We start from the raw sequence: 27,535 nt of genomic DNA on the forward strand, positions 1-27,535 counted from the left end.
CTGGGCAGACGAGCGCAACTGGGCGCTGGGCTTGGAATTGATGGTGGGCAGGACAGTGTTGTTTTCTTGTCTTGATCTCATCACTGACACCCAGCGGCGGAAAGTATCGTGCGGTCAGCACTATAAGACTTGAAAGGAGCGCTCAAAGGATTGGTCATTTGGACCCCAGTGGGATCCCAGGAATTTCAGGCAGACCTGAGGGGCCGGATAATCCGAGAAAAACAAAAACCTTGATTACCAGCATCTTTTCAGCACACACTCAGAGGCAGAGCACCGTCGTGTGTGACATGCGGCTGAAAGGGGTAACCGCCGGGAATCAACACTAACGCCGCGCTGTCATTGGTTCATTTCACTTTTGCCAACTTATACGTCGCTTTTAACGGGATGTCATAGACTTGTCATCTGCCTAGATACTGTAGGAAGCCATTTCATGCCCTCTGTAGCTAAATCAAATAACGTACCAGAAAACCAAGTACGAATAACCACCTACTCGGTCGGCGCCAAGTAACGCAGCGTAGTCCTGCTCCAAAATTCATTCCCGCTCATCTGGTACTCCAGGCCCTTGAGGTACTGGCGCAGCTCCGGCGTATCCCGCCGGGCCAAAATCTCATGCACCAGCTCGGCGTGGCGCATCTCCCACTCGCGGCACAGCCAGTAGAGCACGCGCTTGGCCGCGTCGACCGACAAGTCGGCCTCGTCGGCAAACGTCGCCACGCCCGTGCATAGGACGCCGCCTTCCTCGTGCGCCTTTTGCGACGTCAGCAGCTCTTTATCGTAGCTCCAAATGTCGTTGATGATGGAAAGGTGCTTGGAGCAGTTCATATCCGCCGGCCGCGCGATCTCGAGGTCTTCTGCCGACATGGACAGGCCCATGGAGAAGCGCATCAAGGCAGCGAGGAGGCTGTTTCCGCACTTCATGTCAGTTATCTCGTCGTTTTGTGATGAATCAAAGACGCGTACCCCTTGCCGACGTCCCGCTCGCGGTACTCGAGATAGTCCTTGAGGCCCATCTTCTTGGTGCGCGCCTTGTCCGTCTGGGCGCGCATAAAGACAAACACGGGCTCCAGTATGTCGTTGGCCATCTCCAGGTCGTGCGCCCTCATGCTCTCCCACAGGTCGTACGTGATGTACTCAACGGGCACGGTGCGGTCCGGGAGCACGTCGCCGCGCATCAGCGGCATGAGGTGGGCGTTGTACGCCTCCCCGTCGGCGAGGGACATGTATTCCAGAACATCTGTTTGGTCAGCTGTGGACCAAATGTTGTTTTTTCTTTTTTTTTTTTTTTTTTTTTAAAAAAAAAAAAAAGAGAGAGAGAGAGAGAGAGAAAGAAAAATAACAATATTACCGTCAATCAGAAACAGCGCAGTCAACAGCCGGCACGCAAAGTGGATGCGGTCGTCCAAGGCCATGGGAAAATAGAGGCATATCACGCGCGAGAAGCCGGCGTTGACGAACCGCTTGCGGCTGCGTGCGTCCGGGAACGGCCAGTGCTGGAGAAAGTAGTCGTCAACCTCCTTGGTGACGGCATCGACCAACGTATGGCAGAGAGCCTTTAGGTTCGAGGCGGGGACATCGTTGAACGGAAGCACTTTGGCCAGGGGCTCCTGCTTCATGGTGGTCTTCGAACTTGAAGCCGGCGCCGGTGCCGTCACGGTGAGCACCTCAGTCGTCATGGTATCTTTTTGGGGGTTCAAGGGCAGGCTTTGACGAGAAGAAAGCAGTTGTCGTACGATGCCCGCGAAGAAACGGTAGAAGCGAAATAGGGACAGCGACATAGTGGGAGCTGTGGACATCAGCCTCATCTTGGCCTATAAGCCGCATATACTTAAATAGTACATCAATAGGCTACCTTGAAGGCAATGGTGAAGGCCGCAGCCTCCGTCTGAAACCCGCGAGACAGATACCCTCGTCCGTCAGCAGCGTCGGCATCCCGTATCTCCATGCCATCCGCTCCGAGGCGGATAGGTTGTGGCAAAGGCTCATGTCGATAGTGGTACCGGCACTCAGCGCCCCGACAAGACACGGCATTTTCCCAAACTGTCAACACACCGAACCAACCGCATCCGTCCCGTGCTACCCTGCGCCGTTGATTGGCAGCACGCTTTGCAGACGGGCGGCCGGGCGAAATGACACTGCGATGTCAATTGCATAGAGTCTGAGTCGGGTCAATTGACTCTGGCGACAGTGGCAGACGCTTATGAGAAAAGACTTGAGATCAATCATTTCATTCCAGAAAGTCCACTGCTTCGCTTTCTTCAGAACGCTGCGTCGACCGAGCAAACCACCATGATCACCGAAATTACCGCCCTCGTACGGGTCCACGTGCTCGGCAACTGGCCCGTCGTGGTCGCCGTCGTGCCGTTGGCCATCGCGGCGGCGACATACCTCATCACCAGCATTGCCTACTTGCGCGCCACGAGGAGCACCAAGAATGGCCGCGCTCCGCCCACGGTGCCGTACTGGCTGCCGGTGGTTGGTAGCACCCTCGAGTTCGTCGTCGACATTGAGAAGTTTATCAAGCGCGTGCAGACAAAGTACGGCGACGACAAGCCCTACACTGTCAAGCTGCTGGGTCGGACCGGCAAGTTCAACCTGATCATGAAGCCGGCTGATTACAGTGCGATCCTGCGGTCGACAAAGTACACATCAAACAAGCTGCTGATGGCCGAGGTGATGGAGAAAGTGTTTGGGACGCCGCAGTATGTGATGCGTGATTTTTTTTTTTTTTTTTTTTTTTTTTTTTAGTGTGTGTGTTTTCTTGATCCATATTTCTTAAAAGTGCCTTGCTAATATTAAATACATATGACAGCAATGTACCGCCGCAACGTCAGTGGCATCAGCCCGACACCCATCCCCGGGACCAACGTCCCCGAGCACCAGCGCATCTGGCACAACCAGCACGCCTCCTCGGCCAAGTATCTTGTTGGTGATAGTCTCCGGAACCTGGGCGCCCGCTACGTGTCGTCGTTGAGCGAGGCCCTCGCTGTGGCCAACCCCAACGACCCGGTCGACTCGGGCGAATGGGTGGCCATAGCCGATTTCTATCCGTGGTGGTATGTCGACCACGTTCGCTAGCACCTTGGCCCCAAACTTTGTCCAATAGTAGTGAAACAAAGGGAGAAAAGGAAAAAGGAGAAAGAAAGACTGATAGGCGACAGGAGATCCCGCGTCTTCACCGCCGCCACTACAGCCCTGTTCGGCCCGCACCTGATACGCCTCAATCCTACCCTCGAAGCCGACTTTTGGGCCTTTATCGATGTCATCCCCATGCTGGGCAAGTCGTACCCGCGGTGGATGGTGCTGCGCGCCTACGCCGCCCGCGATAAGATGATTGCGGCAATGAAGAAATGGCACGCCTTCGCGCGCGCGCATGCCGATTACCGCGACTGCGGCAATGACGCGCCCGATTGGGACGAGTACTGGGGGAGCGTCTGGCTCAAGGTGCGGCAGCGCTGGGGGCAGGACACGGGGATTATGGATGACGATGGGCTGGCTAGTGAGGATCTGGGGCTGTTGATGGCGTGAGTCGTATCCCTTTGCGACCAATGGAAAGATGCTGACAAGCACAGCGCCAACGCCAACGCCATCCTCATGGCCTTTTGGAACCTAATCGAGGTGTACAAAGACCGCGCCCTCCTCGCGCGGGTGCTCCCCGAACTCCGATCCGGCGTCGTGTCGCTCCCAGGGCAGTCTCCCATGGCATTCGACCTCGGGCCCATCCTGTCGTCGCCCCTTCTGCAATCCATCTACGCCGAGGTGCTGCGCATGCGCATCTCCCTCATGGTGACGCGCATTCCCGAGCGCGGCGTGTTCCGTCACGGGCCGTGGAACTTCGAGCACGGCGCCTTCATTGCGCTGCCCAGCGGGTACGTGGGCTACCACGAGGGCGCGTGGGCCGAGCTCACGGCGGGCGGCCAGCGTCCGGTGTCTGAGTTTTGGGCTGAGAGGTTCTGATTCTGGACGAGGACGAAACGGCCGAGACAAAAAAACACAAGGACGTCAAGATAGCGACGGAGAAGGAAAAGCCCAAAAAGATCGCTTCAGCACCGACCACGTCGAGGGTATCTGGATGCCCTACGGCGGCGGCGCCGTCATGTGTCCCGGTCGCCATCTTGCCAAGCAGGAGATGATAGGCGGCGTGACCGTGTTTGCGGCTTACTATGAGCTCGAGGTGGCCGAGGGCTGGGTGCCCAAGATGGACCCTTTTTTCTACGGTGTAGGTGCACAGCAGCCAGCTGAGCCGACGCCGGTGCGAATCCGACGCGGGATCGGGAGATGGATGAAGCCGTGATTATTTTCCCCAGCTTGGTATCAGTCCCTGTCAAAAAGTTGGGTCACAGTTTTGCAGGAGTTTGTATGGGACCCGCGACACAGCGAGATTCAACCCAGGATCAGTTACTACTGACTTCAGAGAAATGCGAACTATTTGACTGATCGAATATCTCGGCAAAGTTCATTCTACTAGAATTTCCTGGGATTTTTTAGTGCCTGGCGAAGTCTTGTTTAGGTGATGTAAAGTTGGTGAGTTTAGGTGTGATTTCTCTGATGTGACCCAACTTTTTGACATGGGCTTTTATGAGAGCGAAAATGACACCGGGGTACCGTACCTTAGAGACCTTAGCTATCTTATGTCTCCGATCCTATCCGTGCCAGAACCTCACAGGGCTGCGTTGTCGTGACACGACAGCTTGCACTAGTACTATATCCTCTTTTGATGTTGCACCGCAGTACTTCCTCGGTCAGAGTGTCAGCATGCAATATGCTCCCCCAACTGCATCCTTCGCTCCATGGTCCCCATGGTACGATTCCCCTGGACGTGGGCCCGGACCGTTGGAAGTAGGTGTCCAAGTAACGGCTGTATGCATATTACCTTCGCTGGAAGTTTGAGGGCTGTGCCGCACCACGGCGCGCGCAAACAATTAACCGCCCGCTATTGCGAAGAAGGAATACAATAGCGAACCGAGAGTGCAGTGCGAAGGTGGTGGTACAAGTAATAAATCCAGTAGTAAAGCCGAGCATGGCCCCCTTGGGCCATCGCGGTCTGGTCTCAGCACAGCCTTGCCGTCAGGCATATCTACTAAGTAGGCTCCAGGTTGTCAGAACCTTTGTTTTCTCAGTTCCGGCGGCAGAAGACGCCACACCCTTTGCTCGCGTCCGCATCGCTCTATACTTGCTCTCGGTCGGGCTAGCACTTGAAGAAAAGAAACATCATGTTTGGCACATGGCGCTTCGACGCAAACCCGGAAAACGATGTGCTCACGACCCAAGTCGTCGACCCCGCCACGGCACGCCCGCTCGTCCAGCAGGCGTGCCAGAGCTGTCGCGAGAAAAAGATCCGCTGCTCAGGCGAGAAAGCGGGCCTGGGGTGCAGTCGGTGTCGGACCTTGTCCAAGCCGTGCGTGTACGCGCAGCGCGGCGAGAACAAGCGGTTGTCGCCTCGGCGTCGGAGCGAGGTGAGCCGCCAGAAACAAGGTCAGGATGCCGCCAGCTTGAGCCATATGAAAACGACACAACAAACAAAACAAAAAGAGCCTCCCAAGCGCCAGCATGAACCACCACCGGCACCACCAGGACCACCAGCACTATCACCACAACCTCAACAACAACAACCTGAACAACGACAATTGGACGCCGATTTCGTGCCCGTGTCACACCCGACACCGTCAGCGATGCTGCTGTGCGCCACACCGGGGTCACGGCACGGGGGCGACGAGGGGCCGGCGAGGGCCGTCGACAGCGCATCCCCGTCCATCGAGTACTGGCTGAGCGACTTCGCGCCAGGGACCCCATCGCAATTCGACACAGCCATGCTATCACCATCGTGGATATCGGCGGCATCGACAACAGCCGTGGTGCTCGCCATGGCCGCGCCCGCGCCCGCGCCCGTGCCCGTGCCCGTGCCCGTACCTGCCACTGCTCCTCCTCCTCCCTCTCCACCACCACCACCACTTCCTCCTCCTCCTACATGTACTGCTAATATTACAACCGTCCCCGGTGGCGGACATGGACCTCCTCCCTCGGCGGAATGTTCATGTCTGCAGCACGTTGCCTTTCTCGTGCACGAGCTCGAGTCCGCCACGACCGGCTTTTTCGATGCCCACCTGGCCCTGCACAAGGAGGCCGTCGAGTTTGGCCACGCCATGCTGCGTTGTGTCCGCTGCCGCTTCCGGCCCGAGAACCTGACCCTGCTAACCTTTTTGGCTGAGAGGCTGCTGCGGCTGGGGGAAATGGTTATCGAACGGTAAGTAGTCCCTTTTTTTTTTTTTTTTTGGACAACGTTTTCGTTGCTTCGTTTTCTTTTGTGGGGAAAAAAATAAAGGGGCGGGAAACGAGGCTGGCGCTAACAACAACAGGTTGTCCCAAACAAAAGACACCCCGTTGGTGGAGCGGCAGGCGGTGTTGTTTGGTGAGTACGAGGTCGATTCGTCGCAGGAATGGGAGTTGGTCGTGTCTAGCCTTTTGGCTGTGCAGCTGGCCGCACTGAAAAAACTGATGAGCCATCTCAAGACGTCGGCCGATGCGGTGCAGTGCGAGTTGGTGTACCGAAAAGCGGCTAAGACGGAAGAGAGGGTTACGTCCCTAAACACCCGTGTGCAAGCGTCACTCGAGGCCTTGAAGACTTTGTAAAGAATAAGTTGCTTGTCAACTTAGATATTAATCAGATGGTTGTATTGGGAGAACTGGGGATACAGTCATTCGCGATATCATGGGTATCGATGACCAACTGCTCATGATTCTTTTTGGAGAAGCACTTCCGGATGTCGATAGCATCTCACTGGCGTCCAGGCTTAGTGATGTGTAGTACATTGTGTGATTGAAGTTTCTCGGCTCCACCACCTCCCCGTTCTCTTCTAGGTTAGGTTTCCAGCTTTGAGAGGCATGGCGGTGTATTTGGGCTGTGTGCGGAGGTGAAATAGTAGACACATCAGAAAAGAAGCAGTCTAGCAAGATAGAGCATTGTCAAAGAAAAAAAGCAAAGAAAAAAACAAAAGGCTTGGTAACGAATCATCCTCTCCAAAAGTGCTCAGCTTTCCATCTCTGTCCTCGTTCTCGCTTTGCAGAGCCGCAATGGCTTCTGCCTCGGCATTCTCCTCCCTCCGTTTCAATTGCGGTTCCGCCTTCTTTCGCTGGAGCGCGCCCGAAAGCGCAATGAGCTTTGCGGTCAGGGCATCGTTCTACACCGTGATGTCCTTGATGCGTTTCTACGAGAAGAGTCTCGAAATACCCCTGCATGGCGGCCGGGGGGGCATGGCGGCCGGGGGGGCATGACGGCCGGGGTGTTCCGGAGCAGCTGCCAAGGAGGGAATCGTATGTGCTGGCGGCGACCAAGCGACGCAACGACGCCGTCGTCCCCCCTTCGACGACATGGTGTCGAATAATCGGTTTGTGGGGTACGCTTACGCCGACGATGCCGTGGGACAAGATATGAGCTGAACCGAGGCGTTTGTTACTCTCTATGGTACTTTGGACTACTGCGGTTTCGCAATCCAATAGAGCGCTCTACTTTGTGCAATTGTGAGTGAATAGATCCCGTGGGAGCGGCATAATTTCTACATCCTTGAGGTTTAGGGGTTTATTTTTATGATTTTAACAATACGTGGCTTTTTACCTTTGGTCAGTGAGTCAACACAAGTCTAATAACATACTGCCAGCCATATGAGGGACGGATTAAAGAATTTTTAAACCCGGCCCTAGATTACAAGGAGGCCTTATTGGCCTCGAACCAAGCTACAACGTGTTAGCCCGGATTTGTTATATACCTAGTCAAGACAGGGGTGGTCTTGGTCATGGATGTTGCCATACCCCGACCGTATCGCCTAGCACTGGCAACGGTACCTACCTATACTGGTAACATAATGACGCCTAGTTAGACATCATAATGGCCTAAGTAGGTTATGGTGGTGTCTGGCTTGGTGTCATGATGTCACCAGCATTTCGGAATTGCTAGCGCTGGGCTATACGGTCTAGATAATGACAGATAACCCCCCTTCTCCTGCTAAGTAATCAGTTATACCCTATTATCTGACGAAAGAGTTCACTGCCTACGGTCTGAAGACCCTACTAACTTACATATGAACCAAGATACGAAATCATTAAAATCCCCTACCGAAATCGTCTTCCTACTCAGCAGGGTTGAATTTGTCATCTGCCAAGACGAGCATTTCCCCAATCTGGAACCTGCGACAACCTGTACATCACCTTACATCGACCATCCCGAACCGCGGAATGGTAGTTCCGAGTGTGTGAATCTTGGAGACTGCCCCCTTTGCACTGCCGAGCCATCCAGTCACTAAATGTCTCATGCAAGGTTCTCGTGCTCATTTCGTGAGCCGCATATTAGTAGCAACTGATGTCTGATTGCTGGCACCTGGGCTGGGTCATGGAAACGTCTGTGGGCGAACGAGTGGTCCAGACCATGCCAGTAGTCATGTAACGGCTGACGCGGAGCGTGCCCCGGGATATGCCCAGCCTGGTTACCTCTTCTGGTCGGGTACCTATATATCCGTCCTCCTAGCTGCTGTTTGTCTCATCGCCGCGGGTCCTCGAGCGGGTATATCTGTAACTTTTACTTGTCAGTTGATAATATGCGAGCCAGTCTTGGAATCCTCATTCTCGCTGCTCTTGGGGCATATGGCGCGCCATCTCCGTTGGTCCAGTATCCAGTTTCCCTTGGACTTGAACCCGGCTAAGGACATCCGACAGCTCGCTGAGGCCGCCCTGGCAGAAAACCCGGGAAGCTGTTGGTGCCAGCACTTCCCAAACAGGCCACGGGTGCATTCTGGATCGACTTCAGATCCGCAGAGAATGGTAAGGATTTTGTCAGTGCTGAATCGGGTCCTTCTAACCCTACAGGGGCACACTGAGCAAGTCCGAGAAAGCTGGACTACAACAAAGCCGTCAAGCGTCTGCGATCTAACCCGGCCATCGTCACTCGTACCCGGCGCAACGACGCGCTACGACGACTTCGTCGCAGTGCACATCAACCAAGACCATGACAATCCACTAGACAGGAACTTTTATGTCCTGGCACAGGTACTACACCTGGCTGTGTATGAAGAGACCTTGCGGACTGGATGCGGATTCAAGGGTGCCCAGCCGGTAAGAAACCCTGCCCAATATGGCGTCAAGCACTTGCTGACATCTCAGTACAGGGATTGGGCTAACACAAGCATCTCAGGTCTCGAGACATCGCCCATTTTCGACGGCAGCGACACCTCTATGTCCGGCAACGGCGAAGCCACCCCGTCGTCGTCAAGATTATTATGGCAAGTGCCTTGTCGACCTTGCTATGCTCCTATGTAGGGGTTGCCTCTGAGGGGGTGGATTGTGGCTTCAGATACCGCTGTCGCCTTGGAGAGTGCTGCGGTCAATGCTGCCATCAGAGAAGCCTCTGCGGGTGGCTATTGAGGGTTCGCTTGGCCAAGCTCTCGCGATCGCAGCTGCTTTGCGCAAGGGTGGCTGTCGCGGCGCGGGCCAATTGACCAGGCGCGTGCGAAGGCAATCAATCAATGATGGGGGAAGATTGAGGCAAAGTGAGATATACTATGTGAAGATAGAGAGGAAGCAATTCCGAGATTCGGATTGACAGGGCCAAGCTGCCTGAGGCGAGACCCTACGAGCGTAATTTCTGGCAGCAGAAAGGGTACGAAGCCTGAGGTACAGTAGCAGAAACAAGATCTGGGCTTGCGGTTGAGAACTGGGTCCCTGATGCTCGGCGTAAATGTTCTGCCGGCGGAAAAGGTACGAAACCCGCGGTACCTTAGCTAGACAAAATGTAGGCTCCGGGGTCGAGAACTGAGTCTCTATGGGCTCACCCTAACTTAGGACAAATCAGCCACAGCTCACTCAGGATTACAAACAAAAAACGAAAATCTGGTCTGCCTAGATTCGTCTTATACAACCAGGCTGTTGTATCTTGGGCGAAACTGAACACTTGCCTCACGGATCCCGCGCGCTCGATCCGAAAGCTCGGATGTTTCAGGCCGGCCCCACAAATGAGCGCCGACCAGGGATGCACGCCGGCGGTGCGGATCCCGCGGATTGCGGGATGCTGAGGGCGCACACCGCAGACGTGCTAGCAGGGACCACGCCAATTACAACATAAAGTAGCGGGGAAGCTCTCGTTACAGCATCTCCTTCTCCTCTCAAGAGCTCCACCAGAATTCGTACTAACTGCTCTCAAGCTCGAAGTCTGCCAAGATGGAGTATCTCGGCCCTGTGCCAAGTCAGACGTACCTGTATGCGGCAGGGGGATTGGTTAGTGCTAGTGAGTCCACAAAGCCGTCTCAGAGCACCAACGCCGACTCTTGAACAGGCAGCGCTCTATACGGTCTCGACAATTCTCTACAACCTCTTCTTTCACCCCTTGGCCTCGTACCCCGGCCCTCTCCTCAACCGCGCAACGTCCCTCCGGTACGCCTGGGCTTTGGCAACCGGCTACTCGGCGCAGTATGCCCACCGCCTCCACGAGAAGTATGGCTCCGTCGTCCGCCTCAGCCCCAACCACCTGTCATACGTCGACCCACGTGCCTGGCGTGATGTGTACGGCCATCGCGCCGCCAACGGGCAAGAAGAGCACCCCAAGAGCCCCACCTTCTACCGCGCCCTCATGCCGGGCGCAGCAACCAACATCATAGACGCAGGGCGCGAAGACCACTCCCGCCTACGGAAGGCCCTAGCCCACGGCTTTAGCGAGAAGGCTTTGCGCTCGCAAGAGGGGAGGATCCTGCATTTCGTTGATCTATTGATGTCCAAGCTCGCTGCCAAAGCAGCTGCCAAAGAGGCGGTTGACCTGGTCGAGTGGTTCACCTGGACGACGTTTGATCTTGCCTCTGATCTCGTGTTTGCGCTTTCCTTCGGCTGCCTAGAGAAAGAGGAAGACCACCTCTTTGTCAAGCTCAACAACGAGGGATTGGCGCCCAGCGGGATCCTCGTTGCGCTGTACTACGTTGGCTTCAGACGGGTTGCTGATCTCCTGACGAGCGGGCTGCAGGCGCTCGCCAGGGAATTCTTCGCCGAATTGGGGAGGTTGCTACAGAACCGGCTCGACGAGAAGACGGAGAAAGATGACTTGTTTGAGGGTCTGATTCAGCACAAGGATGAATGGGCAAGGCCGGCCCCCGCTCCATTTTTTCGAGGGGAGAACTGTGCTAACAAGAGATTAGAATCTCGGGAACCGCGAGCTCGAGTCTAACGCCATGGTTCTCGTCGTGGCGGGCTCGGAGACGACTTCCACGCTGCTCGCCGGCGTGACATACCTCCTTCTCAGCAACCCTGACGCGATGGAAAAGGTCAAGCGTGAGGTGCGCGGGGCGTACAAGAGCGCCGACGAGATTTCCCTCTCGACCATTGACCGATTGCCGTACCTTGTGGCGTGCATGAGCGAGGCGCTACGCTGTTATCCCCCCGTCTTGAACAGTCTTGCGCGGGAGGCGCCCGAAGGGGGATCCATGATTGCTGGCAAGTTCGTCGCACCCGGAACCATAGTTGAAGTTCAGAATTGGTCCGTAAATCATAGCAGCCTGCACTGGGAGGACCCGTGGGCTTTTAAGCCCGAGAGATTTCTTCATGGCTCGGCGGCCGAGGGCGGGAAGAAAAGCATGAGGGACAACATGGATGCCTTCAACCCGTTTAGCACAGGGCCGAGGAACTGCCTGGGAAGAAAGTAGGTCGCAACTGACACTAACTTGGGCTACTAGCGAAACACCATGCTGACGAGATTTTGGGAACAGTCTGGCTTATGCGGAAATGCGCCTCATCTTTGCCCGTCTGATCTACCAGTTTGACCTGAGCTTGGTAAATGAGGACAAAGACTGGATCAAGAAGCAGCGAGCGTTCTCCTTCTGGGAGAAGAAGCCGCTCAATGTCCGGCTGACGCCTGTCGTGGGCGCCAAGCTTCGAGCCTGAGGTAGAATGTGGACAGTGGAGCGGAATATGACGCAAGGATGGGGTGAGAGTGACTGCTGTCTGCTTGTCCCAGCCGCACGGATAGGGCTATGGTTTAGTGAGCCGATGGCCTAACGGGTCCGGAGCTGGGTCACTACAATGGGTTATGCGAGCTTCTCCTCACAACCCAATTCGAATGTAGTGAGGTCTAGGCCTAAAACGATTTCCAAGCGCTCGGTCAATACTGGAAGTCTAACACCCCCTTAGCGGAATGAGCGAGACAGTCACAGTTTTGTGAAAATCTTTTCGGGCTGAGCGACCATTGTGTTAATGTGGCCTGTCATGTATTTTCAGCTGCCATAAGCTCGCGTGGTCAACCCCGTCAATCCGTCTATTTCTGCGCTATCGTTTTGGGCGTGGTCGAGACCAGGTACTATACCGAGCGTCGACCACATTTCATTTCGCCCTTTCAATCCTATGCCGCGAGAGTCTAGAACCGTATAGTCTGGCTATCAGCCGCAGTGATAGGGATTCAATTCTCATATGGGTACTTAAACATCAGTCTAACGTAATCCATAAACGAGCAAGCCATACAAGCGAGCAAGCCACTTTCCACTACTCTACCACTACAATCTACAATTATCAAACCACAATACTAGGAAATAACAATAACTGAACTAGAAATCGATGAATCAGACGATTCTCCAGCCTCCTGACACGTACGTGCATTATGGCCAGGCTTGCCGCACAGACCACAACACTGAATCTTCGTACGAACCCTCCCTGCACCACCACCATTTGGCCGTGTTTCCTGGACTAACTGCTCATCCACAGCCTTCTGGTCCAGTAAATCCTGTGCCTCTTGTACGGTAAGAGACCCTCCAAGCCGTATACGTGTTTTTTTAGCCCTCCGTCGCTTACTAAGCTCCTCATTGGCCTTTCGTAGTGCCGAGACCTCCGTACGCAAAAGAGCCACTTCGTGCATCACAGCCATTGTACCTTTAGCCAATTGGTCTACGGCAGCCAGCATTGGTGTCGGAGAACTGCCCTGGTGGTTGGATATCCGGCCTTTGATAAAGTCTTTCTGTGAGGTGGCCTCTCGGGGGTTGTGTGGCGTTTGAGATAGCCAAGGTAATGTTGTATCTGGTGAGGGTAGTGGAGTTGGAGTTCGAAGCCGTATATCCATCTTAGAAATCACCCTTTCTGGATCGTACGGTATAAGGCCAGCTCCGGCAAAGGCTCCTTGGATATTCTTGTCGGTAAAGGAGGTAAAAAAAGCCTCTCTAAACGCATAAAGGAATTCTAATTTGGTAATATGTGTGATATGCATACGTATAAGTTCCTCGATTTGATAGCCGTAAGCCTTCTTCAACGGCCCAAAACAACCAACATCTAGTGGCTGGACTAGATGTGAGGAATGCGGAGGCATATAAAGCGTGATGATACTGTGTTCTTGGCAGTAGGCCTCGAATTGGTCGGAGTGGTGGCTCTTATGGCCGTCAAGGATTAACAGTCGGTATTTACCCTTTGTACGAGCTGCTGTATGGGAATCGAAGTGCTGGATCCAATCTAGACCTTTCTCATTGGTAGTCCAACCGTTGTCGGTTATTCCGATGTACCAGGTAGTTGGAAGGTTGTATTCTTGATACTAATGAGCAAGGTAATATTTCCCAGCTAAGAGGATGAATGGTGGAATAGCCCAGCCTTGAGCATTTACCCCTTGGATAACTATAGCCTACTTACGATTACCAGGCTAGGCCTTTTTAACCCTACTATAGCCGTCAGAGGTGATAACTACTATACTAGTGGTAATCATACCTATTATAAAGCCGGTCTCGTCAAAGTTGTACACATCGTCGTCAAAGATACCGTACTTGGCTTTAGTGTTATATACAAGCGTAAACCATTTATGAATAATCTCTGGATCTTCATATTTGGCCCTCTGGTAGTCGTATCTACGCGTAAAACGCGTCTGGAGTTCTAGTCGGCGTTTGACGAAGTTGTGAGCCCAGTTCTTGCCGACAGGGGGTGCGTCGCGTTCGCGTAGCAGTCGGTTGGCCATATCTTCTACAAAACGAAGCCGAGGAGGAAATGCATGTGCAGATAATTCAGTTATATACTGAATTATTATATGCTCCTCTAAATCCGTAAGTTTCCGTGAGTTGGCTGAAATATCGCGTCGTGAAGGCCGACCGGCACGTCGGCATCGAAGGGTATCCTTGTCAACTTTGTAGATCTTTGCTGCAGCTCGGATACTAAGCTTTGGATCCTTTTCAAGAGCTCTAACGGCTAGGTTCATCCTGGCCTCGTACGAAGGCGTTGCTATTGTTGGTTGTAGAGGAATTTGATGTTTTGTGTAAAGGTGGGGGGTCGCGTCAAAAAGTGGCTTGCTCGCTTGTATGGCTTGCTCGCTTATGGATTACGTTATAATAAGAGGAACCTAACTGCTACCCTTTTGCTTTTTGTTATCACGAGGTTCAGCAAGCATCGAGTTGCTCATAGCCACGATGCAGAACGCAGCCCTCACAGTTGTTTTCCTCTCAGCCATTGGGGTAAACGCCTCTCCCATCCACGCCGCCCTCAAATGGCGCGCTGCAGCCGTTATCCCCGGCTACGACTTTTCAGGATGCTATACCGAGGCGACAGATCAAAGGGCTCTGACCGACTCCGCCTTGTTCGATGACCAGTTGACAGTCGAGAAGTGCGCCGCTGGCTGCGAGGGCTTCAAGTACTTTGGTCTTGAATACGGGAGAGAGGTACGTGCACCGAGCATCACCTGTGCTGCTCAATATCTAACGTCCGCAGTGCTATTGTGGCAACACCATCAACGCCGGCAGTGCTGAGACTGCAGCCGCTGAGTGCAACTTTGCCTGTCCCGGGAATCCTGACCAAGACTGTGGCGCAGATAACGTACAATATAAGCGAACGGTCCATATAAGCGAACGGTCCATATAAGCGAACAGTCCACTTTCTACAACCCTACAAATACTATCTGCAATTGCAACACAACGACTAGGAACCAACGATAATTGCATTAGAAACAGCTGAATCTGAGGATTCTGCAGCCTCCCGGCAAGTACGCGCATTATAGCCAGGCTTGCTACTGTCGGATGCATAGCACCTCTGAACGTTCGGAGTTAAATTTAGAATGGAAATTCAGGATCGAAAATTGAGGATGTCTTGTTTTCTTCCTTGTCTAACAGAGGTGAACTTCCTTCTTATTCCCAACTTCCTGGACTACGGAGACCCGGGTTGACGGGTCTCCGAGAGATCGGATCACACTTATCCGAGTCGCACTAATCCGGATCACACTGATCCGGGTTCGTGTTTTGCAGATCCAGGATCCAGCTTCCTGACCCTTTTGACACAACCCTTTTTGACAGCTACACACACCACAGCACCGAACCTTCGTACGACCTCCCCCCCCCCCCCCTATACTACTGCCTTCTAGCTGTATATCTCCCACTACCTTCCCACCCATGGCCTTCTGGGCCAGTAGATCCTATGCATCTTGTACAATAAGTGACCCCCCAAGCTGTATACGTGTTCTTTTAGCTCTCTGGCGTTTGCTTAGTGCCTCGTTGGCCTTACGGAGCGAAGAGACCTCTGACCGTAGAAGAGCAACTTGGTGTATTACAGCTATTGTACCCTTGGTAAGTTGATCTACAGCAGCTAATATCGAAGTTGGAGAGCTGTTTTGATAGTTGGTAATGCAAGCCTTGATGAGTATTGACTGCAATTCGGCTTCTCGGGGGTTATATAGTGTCTGGAAAACCTAAGGTTGTACGGTATTCGACTGTAAGGCTGGGGGTGTTAGTGTACGAAGCTGTATATCCAGGGTAGAAAGCACCCTCTCTAGATTATACGGTATAAGGCCAGCCTCTGAAAAGCCACCTTATATATTACTCTCTGTTATAGAAGCAAAGAAGGGCTTACGGAAGGTATAGAGAAACTCGAGCTTGCTAATGTGGTTGATATATATATGTATTACGTCCTCGATTTAGCGACCGTATACTTGCTTCAATGGCCTAAAGCAGCTAATATCAAGTAGCTAGTACTTATAGGAAGAGTGTAGAGGTATATAGAGCGTAATGATATTATTCTGCTTGTAGTAGAACTCGAACTTAGTCGAGTGATGGCTTTCGTGGCCATCGAGGATCAACAACCGGTATATGCCCTTTTTCCGAGATTTTGAGTAGTAGTCGAAGTGCTTGATCCAATCTAGGCCATTATCGGTAGTCGTAATATGCTAGTTAGTTAGAAGGTTATACTCTCGGTACCAGTTAGTAAGGTGGTAATGCCCGGCCAAGATAATGAAGGGAGAGATAACCCAGCCAAGGGCATTGATACACTAGATCACTGTTGCCCACTCGTGGTTGCCAGGCTGGGCTAGCTTTGCCTTGCTATAGCCGTCGGAGGTTATAATGACTATACCTACAGAGATAATTCCCATCATAAACCTAGTCTTATCAAAGTTGTAGATATCGTCATCTATAATACCGTACTTAGCCTTAATATCTTGTACGAGTGCAAACCACTCGCTAATAACCTTTGGATCCTCGTACTTGGCCCTCTGGTAGTCGTACCGACGTGTCCAACGTGTCCGGAGCTCTAACTGGCTATAAAGGGGTTGTTCTGGGAACACGTTGAGGGAGATAGACCACGATATCTTGACACCGAAAAGACCTGGACCAGCGGGCGATATCTTCGTGAACAGCCTCCTATCAATTACACAGAGACTGATCTTTGCGGATCAGAAGTACCCCGCGTGAGAGAGTTCCCTCACGGGGTTCTTATCTATCCTGTATCGTGACATCATCCAGCATCATTCGGCGGGTCCTCCTGACCTTCGTCTAGAGACTCTCGTTACAAATTATCCTCCCCTCTGTAGAACCTGTCCTCAGGTTCCTTACCGCTGAGGATAGTCTGAACTTAGGGGGTAAGACTTAGGATGACATCGGGTGGATATCAGGTGTACGTCGAGTGCTGTTCATAGCCGTGTAAATAGATAAATGTTGAACCGGTGGACCTTATAGTCCATCTGCTCTAACGAGCTGTATAGTAGGAAAGGAGAAACGATGGTTTGGGGTAAGGAGTAAGTCGTCTTATAGTCGGGAGGTTTTCGGGAAAAGTTCGGCCGGTTGTCGGGCTATAGTGGGGTTCGCGGCTCCGAGGTCCCACTTTCCCGGTTCGGGCCTGAGATCCGAATTACAGCCGAATCGTCCGGATTTCTATCTGAACTTATATATTGTCCTCGTAACTTTAAAATATATAAAGATTATACGACTACTTAATCGCAAGGCTTATATATAGTTACAAATTTGTAGACGTATATTAGCTATTTCTCTTCGGGTATAAATACCCTTCTCCTCTCCTACCTTTTCTAAAACTTTTCTTTCTTTAGGCCCTTTTCTATACGTTTCGCTTCGCTCGCTTTTCGTCCGGCTCTTGCGTATAGTCCGCTACCTGCTCTGTCCTCCCCTCCCTCTCTTTTTCTCTCTCTTAATCTCTCTCTTTTCAGCATCGCTTTAGCTACCTTTCCATTACGATGGACGTCCTTACCGCCCCTACTGCCGAACTTACTCCGTGTATAAAATGTATTCGTTCGGCGCTTAAGAATGCTAACCCTTATTCCGGCGAGGTTCTCTCTATTATCTGCTTATTCGAGTAGTCTATGTCGTCGCGTTACTTATATTGCAATGCAAAGAAAGAGTTATATACTCCGGTAAGTTCGTATTCGATTTATAGAGGATTGATAGGCGATTTACTGACGATTATAGGCCGTAGCTGGAATGGTTAGCGACTCTATCGACTTTATAATTCTTATTAACGTGGCTCGTGCCGTTGTCGACTATCGTGTAGAGGATACCGAAGGCGAACTCGACGAGGAGGGTAATCACCTTCTTATCTCTGCTCTCTCGCGCCGCAGCCGTAAGAAGATCGCTGCCGCCGCTAAAGACCTGGTCGGGGCGTTCGATGCTGCCGAAACTGCTTATCGCTGTTAATTCGGTATTTCTGGTACTACTAAGCCGTCTTCCGTAAGTATTATCTTTCGGCTTATTTTCGTATATAAGTCGTTGATATTTCGACAGTAAGCTTATATAGCCTATTGCTCCCTAGTTACTTCTTATAGCCAACTCTATCTATAGTAGTCGTCCTACCCTAGCTGGAACCGCGGTTGTAATATCGAGGTCAGTCTCAATTACCATATTTCCGCTACATTGTCGCTGACTTTTCGTAGTACGAGTCCGAGGTACATGCCTAGGAGGTACAGTCTACTACTCATTTATCGCTCAGCGACATTAGTTTCGTAGGCTGGTCGGGCACTAAGCGCTATTTCCTTAATATAGTAAAGGAGGAGGTCGCCGCTAATATAGAGGAGGATGCCTAGCAGGTTTGGATAGAGGTAACTCCGGACTTAGTGTTAGTACCGACCTCAATTTTTTGAATATCATATCGTTTTTAGGAGGTTATTCTTTTATTTAAGTTGGGGTTGATATTTGGGATACCCCAGGACATAGCTTAATACAGGTAGATATTAATTAACGTCTTATCGTCTATACTTTTGCTGGTTTTTATATATTTTTCGAAATTGCAATACCAACTTTAATATATTCGTTATATCTTCCTCTAACATCTATTGATTATACTTCGAAGGCCAGCCTACCTATTTGACTAAAAAGAAGGTTTTACTTTAGAATTTTCTCTTGTCTCGAATCTCTTTAACTTCCTACTTTCCGTCGTCCTTAAAGTCTGGTATCGGCATTACAGACAAATCGTCTCCTTTTCGGCTATACTACGGTTCTAACATTGATATAGGAAATACATTATATAAACAATCGTACTTATCCGGGAGTACTAGACGATAAGCCAACGATCCGACTCGGTTTAGAATATAAAATAGACCGATGAACTTAAGTACCAATTTCCTCGGTAACTTAAATCTTAAATTCCAGGTTGATAACAATACCAAACTTCTATTCTTAAACTCCTTTTTTATATACTTCTCGTTATAATATCATTTCTGGACTGCTATAGCTTCAACCCAATTTTATTCTAACTATTTTCTTAGCTCAGCAAGTTTTTTAATTCTTTTAATTGCATTAGGTATCCTCCTCTCTTATATATCGCCCTCGATACGGTAGGAAATCGGAGGTTGATAACCTATCAGTACTTCAAAGGGACTTATCTTAGTTATAGAATTGACAGTACTATTGACAACAAATTCTGCTTCTAGGAGGAGATTTACTTAAGTAATTTAGTTTTAGTATACGAAGTAACAGAGGTATTGAATAAGTATTTAATTTACTTACTCCGTTTACCCGTCGGTTTATAGGTGAAAAGCGGTCGAAAGCCGCTTATATACCTTTTGCAGGTAATACAAATCGCTCTAAAACTATAATATGAAAACAGAACTTCGATTACTAACCTAACTATCAATAGGGCTATACTTGAGTTCAATCTCTTTATAAACAAGCTCTACTAATTCTTAGCTGGTAATAGTAGTAGATATTAGGAAGAATCGGTTTATCTTCGTATACCGATCGATAACTACTAGAATTGCATTCTCCTCGGAGCTATTAGGACTCTTCACTATAGGAAAACCCATAATAAAGTCTATAGTGATTTCGCTCTAAGGTCGTATAGGAATCGGTAACGATTCGAGCGATCTATATAGCTTATACCGTTTTATCTTATTGACTTAGTAGGTATAGCAGGTTCTGTAGTAGTCTTTAATATCTTTAGTTATACTATACCAGAAGTATTTTCTTTATAATAGTTCGAGAGTCTTTTCGATACCAAAATAACCCGCTAATAGATCGTTATAAAAAAGCTGGAGTAACTCCTATTTAATAGCTTACTCTACCGGGACAAACAATTATCCTTAATATAGCAGTTCTTACTCGTATCTAAATACCTATTCGGGCGAAACTCTCTAGTTTCGGACTAGACTTACCAGCCTTTCCTTGATTTTTAGAGTCACCGGATCTGTAATTTATAGCTCTAAGATTAATTCTCTTATAGATTTCGACGGTTCTGCAGTATAAACCGCTTCCAGTCGAACATACTCTCTTGTATATTAACGAATAACAATCTGTTCCCGTCTAAGCTAATCGGCTTCTTAGTAATCCTAAGGTCCTAGTAGGTAAATACTTAGCAATCCTATAGTAACTTCTGAAGGACAATCTATTATTTCGGGTTTCTAACTAGCTAGTTTGCTAGGGTCCTATATACTAGTATCTTTGCTATTCTCTGGTATACAGTAAGCTCTTTTAACCCCTTCTATAGTCGTCTTTCCGACCCGAGTACTAGCTGATTTGCCAGAGTTTCTTATACAAGCTAATTTACTCTCTTCTATATAATAGGCAATCTTATTTCTTTCCGCGATTAGCTTTCTAATCCGGTTTACCTAAGCAATTTTACTCTTAAAAGTAGGTATCTACTCGAGTCTATTAGGACGTTCTTTATCCTTATAATCTAATCTTCTCGAAGGGCTATTAACCGGATTTCGCTTCCTAGGCTGATACTTAATAGTGAAATCAAATCCTATTAGATATATATACTATCTAGCCTATCGGCCGTTTAATCGGTTTTACTTTATAAACCTTTATAGGTTATTATAATCCGAAACACAGTAACTTTATAATAACTCCCTTCAATATAGTATTGCGAATACTTAAAGGCTTCTATAATAGCTATTATCTCCTTATTAGGAGTTCTATAGTCCTAAGTCAGTCCAGAAAACTTTACCGACTAGAATACAATAGAACGTTTTCGGCCCCCTTTCGGGACCTATAACAGGATAGCTCCTATTATAAAGTCAGAGGCGTCTATCTTAATAATAATAGGGAGTTCGGGGTCGAAATGATATAAAACTGGTGTATCTTGAAATACTCTTTTAAGCCGTATAAATGCCATATGCTCTTCGGCTTTTAACCGGAGGGTTCCCGGTTTTCGTCCGTTCTATAACCTCTTTAGTAAATTACTTAATAGTAATACAATCTCCGAATAACCTCGAATAAATCGATAGTAAAAATTACAAAATCCTAAGAAAATTTAGATATCTCGATAGGATTATAGTTCAGGCCAATCTTAAATAGTCTGAATTCGTACCGAATCTATACCGACACCTTCGGGAGTCAAAATATAACCCAGAAATTCTACCTTATCTTAATAAAATAAATACTTATTAGGCTTGTAGTATAACTATACTTATCCCAGGCGTTCCAGGACTTGTTGGAGGTAAGTCGTATAGGTTTCCCGGTCTAGGGAGAAAATTAAAATGTTATCTAAATAATATATATAATAATCGTCTAGTAGCCTGCCTAAAGCAGTCTGAATATAACTTTAGAAGGTCGTAAGAGTATTTATCAGGCTAAAAGGTATAACAAGATACTTAAATAGACTGTATCGAGTACGGAAAACCGTCTTCCATTCGTCTCCTTCTCGGATATAAATCCGGTAGTATACCTCTTTCAGGTCCAACTTTATAAAATACTTTACTCCGGATACTCGGTCTAAAAGTTCTGAGATTAACGGTAAAGGGTACCGATTCCTAACCGTTATCCAGTTGAATCCACAGTAATCTATATATAAGCATAGAGTACTATCTTTCTTTAGGATAAACAAGATAGGATTTACAGTTGAACTCTAGGATAGGCGAATACGGCCTTTCGCCAGGTTTCCATGTAGATATTCCTCTAAAATCGAAAGTTTATATCGTAATAGAGGGTAAAGAGGTCTAATAGGAGGAACAGTATTAGGGAGTAGATTAATAGTATAATCAATACTTTTGAAAGAAGGTAAAATATCTGCGTTACTAGAGTTTATAACATCTATAAAGTCTGAGATTTCAGGAGGGATATCTTTAGGTTTTCGGGAGGTATTTTCCTCTTCCTCCTCCGGAAAAAGTATCTCCGGCACGTCTAGGTACTGTATTAAGGAGAAAATACAAGCTTCTCTTCGATATATTTTAAGAATTTCTTCGGGTTTTCAATCCGAATATACTCCAATTCCGTTATAAACTACTATAAATTCCCTTCTAGGTATAATAAGATCTTATAGGATATTAAACTTAGTATCCTAAGAAGAATAGAGGAATTGTTTATAATAAGGGAGTAATTGATAGCGGTATAAGAAATGTATATTCTTTTAGTAATTCCTTAATAGTCTATTAGTTCTAAAGGAACTTTATAAACACTAAATACTTTAACGATATAATAGTCTATAAACCAAATATAGGGTAATTACATCCCGATCTATTGGAGTTTCCTCTACTTTACGAACTCTAGACTAACAATATCAATCTCTACTCTAGTATCGAGATCAACTATAATGGATTTAGGGATATAGTTTAATAAGGTTATAGAAGTGTATATTCGTTCTTTAACTGGAACCCCTAGTACATCGTCTTTACCAACGTAATCGGGGTTCATATCCGCCGGTATCTACTGTTTCCCCGCCGATTTAAACGCAATCCCCTACCTCGGCGACTGGGGTACCTAGTAGCTTTATTCACTAATACTCTCTTTTATAGGTAGTCGTTAGCGAAATAGGTATTACTACTATAAATAAAATAAGTTAAAGGATTTCTTTAACTGTCTATAGGATTTAGCTAATTAAAATGAAATAGAGTTGATATAGGGTAGTCGTTAGATTTCGTATATAGCGTCGTTGACTATATATTTCGTTGGTGATAACAGGATAATAATACTCTTCGAGAATAAAATAACGATTTATAGGTTAGAGAAGAATACGATAAAGGAGAAGAGTAAAAAGGATATTGGAATAAATACTTAAGGGCTTTCTAAAGTTTTTAATACTAGAAACTATACTAAATTTAGGTAGTAAATTTAACTATCTCTTCCTAAGTATCTAGCTTATTATAGATATATAAGTTGATATAGTTACTAATTACAGACGAAAGCTTCGTATAAAAGGTAAGAATACAAGCTTTTTCATCCTACTTCGGGAATTAGACCTTAAGGGATTCCAAATACTAATAAAAGTCTAAGGGAGACTAGTTTTCCCGTTACTTAATATCATTAAGCTACTTTATAATAGTAGATTCTTGATCTATAAGATCTTGAATATAGTTCAGTATCCAATCTTTAAACGTTTTCTAGTCATTTTCGGCCTCTTATCGTATATCTATCGGAAGATTATTGCAATGACTATACTATCGATTATAAGGACGTTCTTCTATTTGATCTAAGGCGAAAAGGATCCGGTTTATATCCGTTTTAAACCGTTTCGGGTCTCCTATAAATACTCGCTATAGATCTTAGAGCTATTCTAAACGGTATCGATAGATAGTATTGTTAGGGAACTAAATTAGATGCTTTACCTTAATCGCCTTTCGGTCCTTATTATGGTTACTAGAACCTGCTAAAGGAGAACGATATCGCCTGCGTTTCGGTAAGGATTCGCCTGGTAAGATACCTAGCTTCCAAAACAAACCCTCTTCTTATTCTCGTAGTTGTTTCAGCACTTCTAGTTACTGTATCCGAAGACGGGTTGATTCCAACAGGTTATTATAGTGAGGAGCTTGACGCGGAACCTGGGAGTACGAAAGGGTATGCGAAGATATACGAGGTCGAAATCCTGGTGATTCCGACCGATAAAGGCATATAGGATTTATAGGTGATTGGGGGGTGTTTTCCCCTGGACTAGACTCTGCTCCTAGCTCACGGGAGGTACTTATTGTAGGTGCTATCTCGGCCAACGGTAGAACAGAAGGATCAGAATTGTAAAGGGGTTGTTCTGGGAACACGTTGAGGGAGATGGACTACGATGTCTTGACACCGAAAAGACCTGGACCAGCGGGCGATATCTTCGTGAACAGCCTCCTATCAATTGCACAGAGACTGATCCTTGCGGATCAGAAGTGCCCTGCGTAAGAGAGTTCCCTCACGGGGTTCTTATCTATCCTGTATCGTGATATCATCCAGCATCATTCGGCGGGTCCTCCTGACCTTCGTCTGGAGACTCTCGTTACACTGGCATTTAACGAAGTTGTAGGCCCAGAGCTTGCCGACAACGGGTGCGTCGCGTATACATGGTAGCTAGTTAGCCATATTTTCTATACCACTCAGTCTAGGTGGGAATACACATTCAGATAGTTCAACTCTATACTGAACTATCGTCAGCTCTTCGAGATCCGTAAGCTTCCACGAGTTGGCTAGAATATCGCGTCGTATAGGCCGGCCCTTACGACGGTTGCGAAGAGTAGTATAGCTGACGTTGTAGACCTTTGCTGTACTTCGTAGGTTTAGGTTTTTGTTATTTTGAAGAGCGTTAAGGGCTAGGATTAGCCTGGCTTCCTTTGAAGTAGGAGGTATATTAGGTTGTTGAGAAAATCTGTGTTGAGTGCAAGGGTAGCGCGTCGCATTGGAAAGTGGACCGTTCGCTTATGTGGACCGTTCGCTTATGTGGACCGTTCGCTTATAATGTACGTTACGGAGATACGTTTGCCTCAACGACCCCGTCAGTGCGCCGGATAGGGCGCGTTTGCGGTCACCATCTTTGCGCTTATTGATGTAGCGGCGACTTCGAACGACTTGGCGGTGTTGCTCTTTGTATACAAGAAAGTCGTATCAGCGGCTGCGTTTCTTCTGTCAAGTCAAGTCCTCTGACCGATGTCTTCTACTCCTGTCTTAATACCCAGCCTTTTACTTAGGCCGGCTGGTAATGAAGATCTTTAAACGTGCGGAGTGGAGCACCTCTTGTGCTAGTAGGTAGATGATTACGCTCACGTCTTTGTCCCCGTCACACTCGTCGAGAGTGTCAACGACGATCATAATTGCTATAGCGTGGTGAACGCGGCCAAGAGGCTGCAGGATGAGCTTCTTGAACTGGTCTCTTAGCGCCTTCCAGGCAACGCCAGGGTCGGTATCGATGGCCTCTCTGACGAAAGGCACCGAGGCAGGTATTCTGTGCAAAAGCTGGCTGGCAGCGGTAGGGAAAAACAAGATGGCTTTGCTACGGTCTCCTTCACGCCTTTTGAAGAAGAAGCTTGTGCCGAGGAGGCTGTTGTCTGCGAATGCCTTTGCTACGGTTCGAGAATGGTGGACTTCCCGGTTCCTGCTATGCCGTTTAGCCAGAAGATGCTCTCGCTGTGAGGATCGTCTGCCCAGTCTCTGATATGACGGAGGAGCTCGGTTCGGGTGTCAGGATGGTATGGTGCGTTGCTCTGTTCGGCGAAAGAGTCGAAGGCCGCCTCGTGTACGGCCGGCAGGATGTCGCTCAAACTATAGTAATTATTGCCCACGTGGACGCGTGCCTGCCCTCCGGCATGTAGTGAACCGACATGATTTGCTATGGTGGCGGCGACGAAGTGGTTGGATTGTATGAAGCAACGATTGCGGTGGTTCCAGGGTGCTTTCGCCGTGAGGATGGTCTACGGTACTGGTACGTCGAGTCAAAGGTTGCGTCGGTGTAGAAAGCAAGAGGAAGTCGTTCGTGTCAGACTAGTAGTAAATATTACTGGCATGGACGTGTTCTCGCCTCGGTATGTAGTGACCTGAGCTGATTGCGGACGTAGCGGATTGTTTAAGGCGATGATTATACGATCTTCAAGTTGGGCCTGCCTGTACTCAAGTTGGGTATCGATCAAGCGGACTGCAGGTGCCCCGCCTCCAGCGCCAACCAGATACGCTCAGCCGCAAGTAGGACATCAGCTTTCATCTTCCCCTCTTCCCCTATAGCCACGACCGGTCAACATACTATGGCGGAACCGTTTAGGATCGTTACTGGCGCCTTAGGCGTTGCCGGCCTCTTCAACAACTGGGTTGACTGTTTTTAGTATGTCCAGCTCGGTCGTTGTTTTGAGCGCGACTTTGAGAGATACCAGCTCAGACTGGACATTACGAAGATACGCCTAGGCCGATGGGACGAGGCGGTTAAGATCAACGACGACCCGCGATTCCGTTCTAGTGCGCCGACCGACCAGTCGGTTCAATTGGTGCAATCAATTATCGAGGAAATCGTGCTCCTCTTCGAGTCCGCTTAAAAAACCTTGAAGCGGTATGAGCTTGTTGCGGACCAGCAGGACCTGGTGGTATTTGAGGACAAGGATATGAAGCCGGTCGGGCGAGCGCTGTATAGGCGACTAAAAGATCTCGCTTGTCGGAGACAGAAAGATATAAGCCTGGTAAAGAAGACGGTATAGGCACTCTACGACGGGAAAAGCCTAGAGAAAATCGTCGACCAAATCGCTGGCTTTGTCGACGAGCTGGAGAAGGCCTTTCCTGTCGAGACCGTGTATCATAAGCTGGCCGGGATCGAGATCGAAGAAGTGGAGGACGAAAAAAGCCTGACGATGCTTAAGGATACGGTGGGGGGAATCGACGCGGCTCTATCAGATGCGGCTGTATAGTAGATCGATGCGATTGCGGGAAGGAACTCCGTTAAGGATGTCCGGATGGAGGACCGTATAAGGGGCCACCTCGGCAATGTATTTACCGAGGCAGCCGTATATCGTGAGATCCTTATTAGGGATCAGACGATTAACTTAGTAGAGACGGTGGTGGCGAAGGGCGAGTTTGGGATCCAGATTGGGAATACGTTCGGAGGTAAGGGGTTTTGGGATCGTTAACGGGGTGCAGAGTGGTTCTGGACTTGCGAGGTAGTAGAGCATAGTTCCTTAGCGTTCCTTGAATGCGAATGAGTTACCCCGGCGCTATAAACTAACGGCGCGGACGGAGCCCGATGACCGGGAATTCGGGCTGACGGAGTGTCCGTCGTCCATCAGTTGTACTCCTCGATTTACCTTGTATCTATGGCGGTCCAGTCAATATGCCGTACTGGAACGCGCAATCGCCTGCGTCGCCATCGCGTCGGCGAAGTCGCGTATACACAGGGTCCTGTCCATTCCGCCCTACTGCGGGGCAGTATCCGACTATTTCGAATCTTCTGCAGTTCAGACGACTGTAGCGATTGGAAGCCTACGGAGAACGCGACCGGTAAACTCGCATGAAACCCTCTGCTCCTTCATTCAGCTGTGTTTGTCGCAGATATAATATGGCGACTGTTGTCATTGGTCGTCCGGCAGCTACAGAGAGCCTGCAACCCCTCTCTTGGTGGCTAGCCATGGGAGCCCAACTTCTCGGGGCACCATTCTTGCCGTCGCCCAAAATCCGTCACGAAGGGGTTCCATTCCCGGTTCTCTATCGGTCCGCTGCCGGATATTGGGCCGTTGATCTAACGCCGCCCCACTACCACCAGCCCGCCGTCTCCGTAAGTCAGAATCAAGGGCGACCGTTTGGACTGCACGTATAGCTGATCTAGAATATCAGGAGAATAGGCAAAGCCAGAATCGATCCGTATCGACAGCGTACGAACAGAAGGTAGCCCACGCCTTTATATCGGGAATCATTTACTATTTATCCGAAGAGAGCTGCCTACGTCATCTGCGATTAACTGATCCCTATAGCGATAAAAGATGTATCGAGCAGACGAAGGGTAGCCTGCTTAGAAACTCATGTCGTTAGATTCTCGATAACGCCAACTTCTGACGATGGCGTGACAACCTATAGCGCCGACTGCTCTGAACCAAAGGCAATGCTGGCAAGGGCAAGACTATGCTACTTTGCAGCAGCATTAATGAGCTCGAGTCGACTGCCAATGCCAGCTAACTAGCTCTCCTACT

At 49.0% G+C, this 27,535-nt stretch overlaps 5 protein-coding genes across 5 annotated transcripts; 4 read left to right on the top strand and 1 right to left on the bottom strand.

The window, feature by feature from the left end:
- Positions 1-486: 486 nt before the first annotated feature.
- On the bottom strand, positions 487-1,673 carry ARI1 (carbonyl reductase (NADPH-dependent) ari1; the record flags this gene model as incomplete). The annotated part of the gene is made up of 3 exons (XM_071063855.1): positions 487-901; positions 961-1,234; positions 1,346-1,673. 3 exons carry the CDS (start codon positions 1,671-1,673, stop codon positions 487-489), a joined length of 1,017 nt encoding a protein of 338 aa, XP_070919956.1.
- A 613-nt stretch (positions 1,674-2,286) lies between these two features.
- Positions 2,287-4,291, top strand: MFIFM68171_08436 (uncharacterized protein; the record flags this gene model as incomplete). Its single annotated transcript, XM_071063856.1, has 5 exons — positions 2,287-2,710; positions 2,810-3,053; positions 3,159-3,521; positions 3,570-3,947; positions 4,009-4,291. The coding sequence occupies 5 exons, from the start codon at positions 2,287-2,289 to the stop codon at positions 4,289-4,291; spliced, it is 1,692 nt and encodes a 563-aa protein (XP_070919957.1).
- Positions 4,292-5,210: 919 nt separating this feature from the next.
- On the top strand, positions 5,211-6,627 carry MFIFM68171_08437 (uncharacterized protein; the record flags this gene model as incomplete). The annotated part of the gene is made up of 2 exons (XM_071063857.1): positions 5,211-6,241; positions 6,354-6,627. The coding sequence occupies 2 exons, from the start codon at positions 5,211-5,213 to the stop codon at positions 6,625-6,627; spliced, it is 1,305 nt and encodes a 434-aa protein (XP_070919958.1).
- A 3,573-nt stretch (positions 6,628-10,200) lies between these two features.
- Positions 10,201-11,907, top strand: MFIFM68171_08438 (uncharacterized protein; the record flags this gene model as incomplete). The annotated part of the gene is made up of 4 exons (XM_071063858.1): positions 10,201-10,257; positions 10,316-11,107; positions 11,166-11,665; positions 11,733-11,907. The coding sequence occupies 4 exons, from the start codon at positions 10,201-10,203 to the stop codon at positions 11,905-11,907; spliced, it is 1,524 nt and encodes a 507-aa protein (XP_070919959.1).
- Positions 11,908-14,393: 2,486 nt separating this feature from the next.
- On the top strand, positions 14,394-14,841 carry MFIFM68171_08439 (Putative fungistatic metabolite; the record flags this gene model as incomplete). Its single annotated transcript, XM_071063859.1, has 2 exons — positions 14,394-14,642; positions 14,692-14,841. The coding sequence occupies 2 exons, from the start codon at positions 14,394-14,396 to the stop codon at positions 14,839-14,841; spliced, it is 399 nt and encodes a 132-aa protein (XP_070919960.1).
- Positions 14,842-27,535: the final 12,694 nt, after the last annotated feature.

Source organism: Madurella fahalii (genome assembly GCF_045866475.1).
Source record: "Madurella fahalii IFM 68171 DNA, scaffold_4, whole genome shotgun sequence".
NCBI lineage: Eukaryota > Fungi > Ascomycota > Sordariomycetes > Sordariales > Madurella > Madurella fahalii.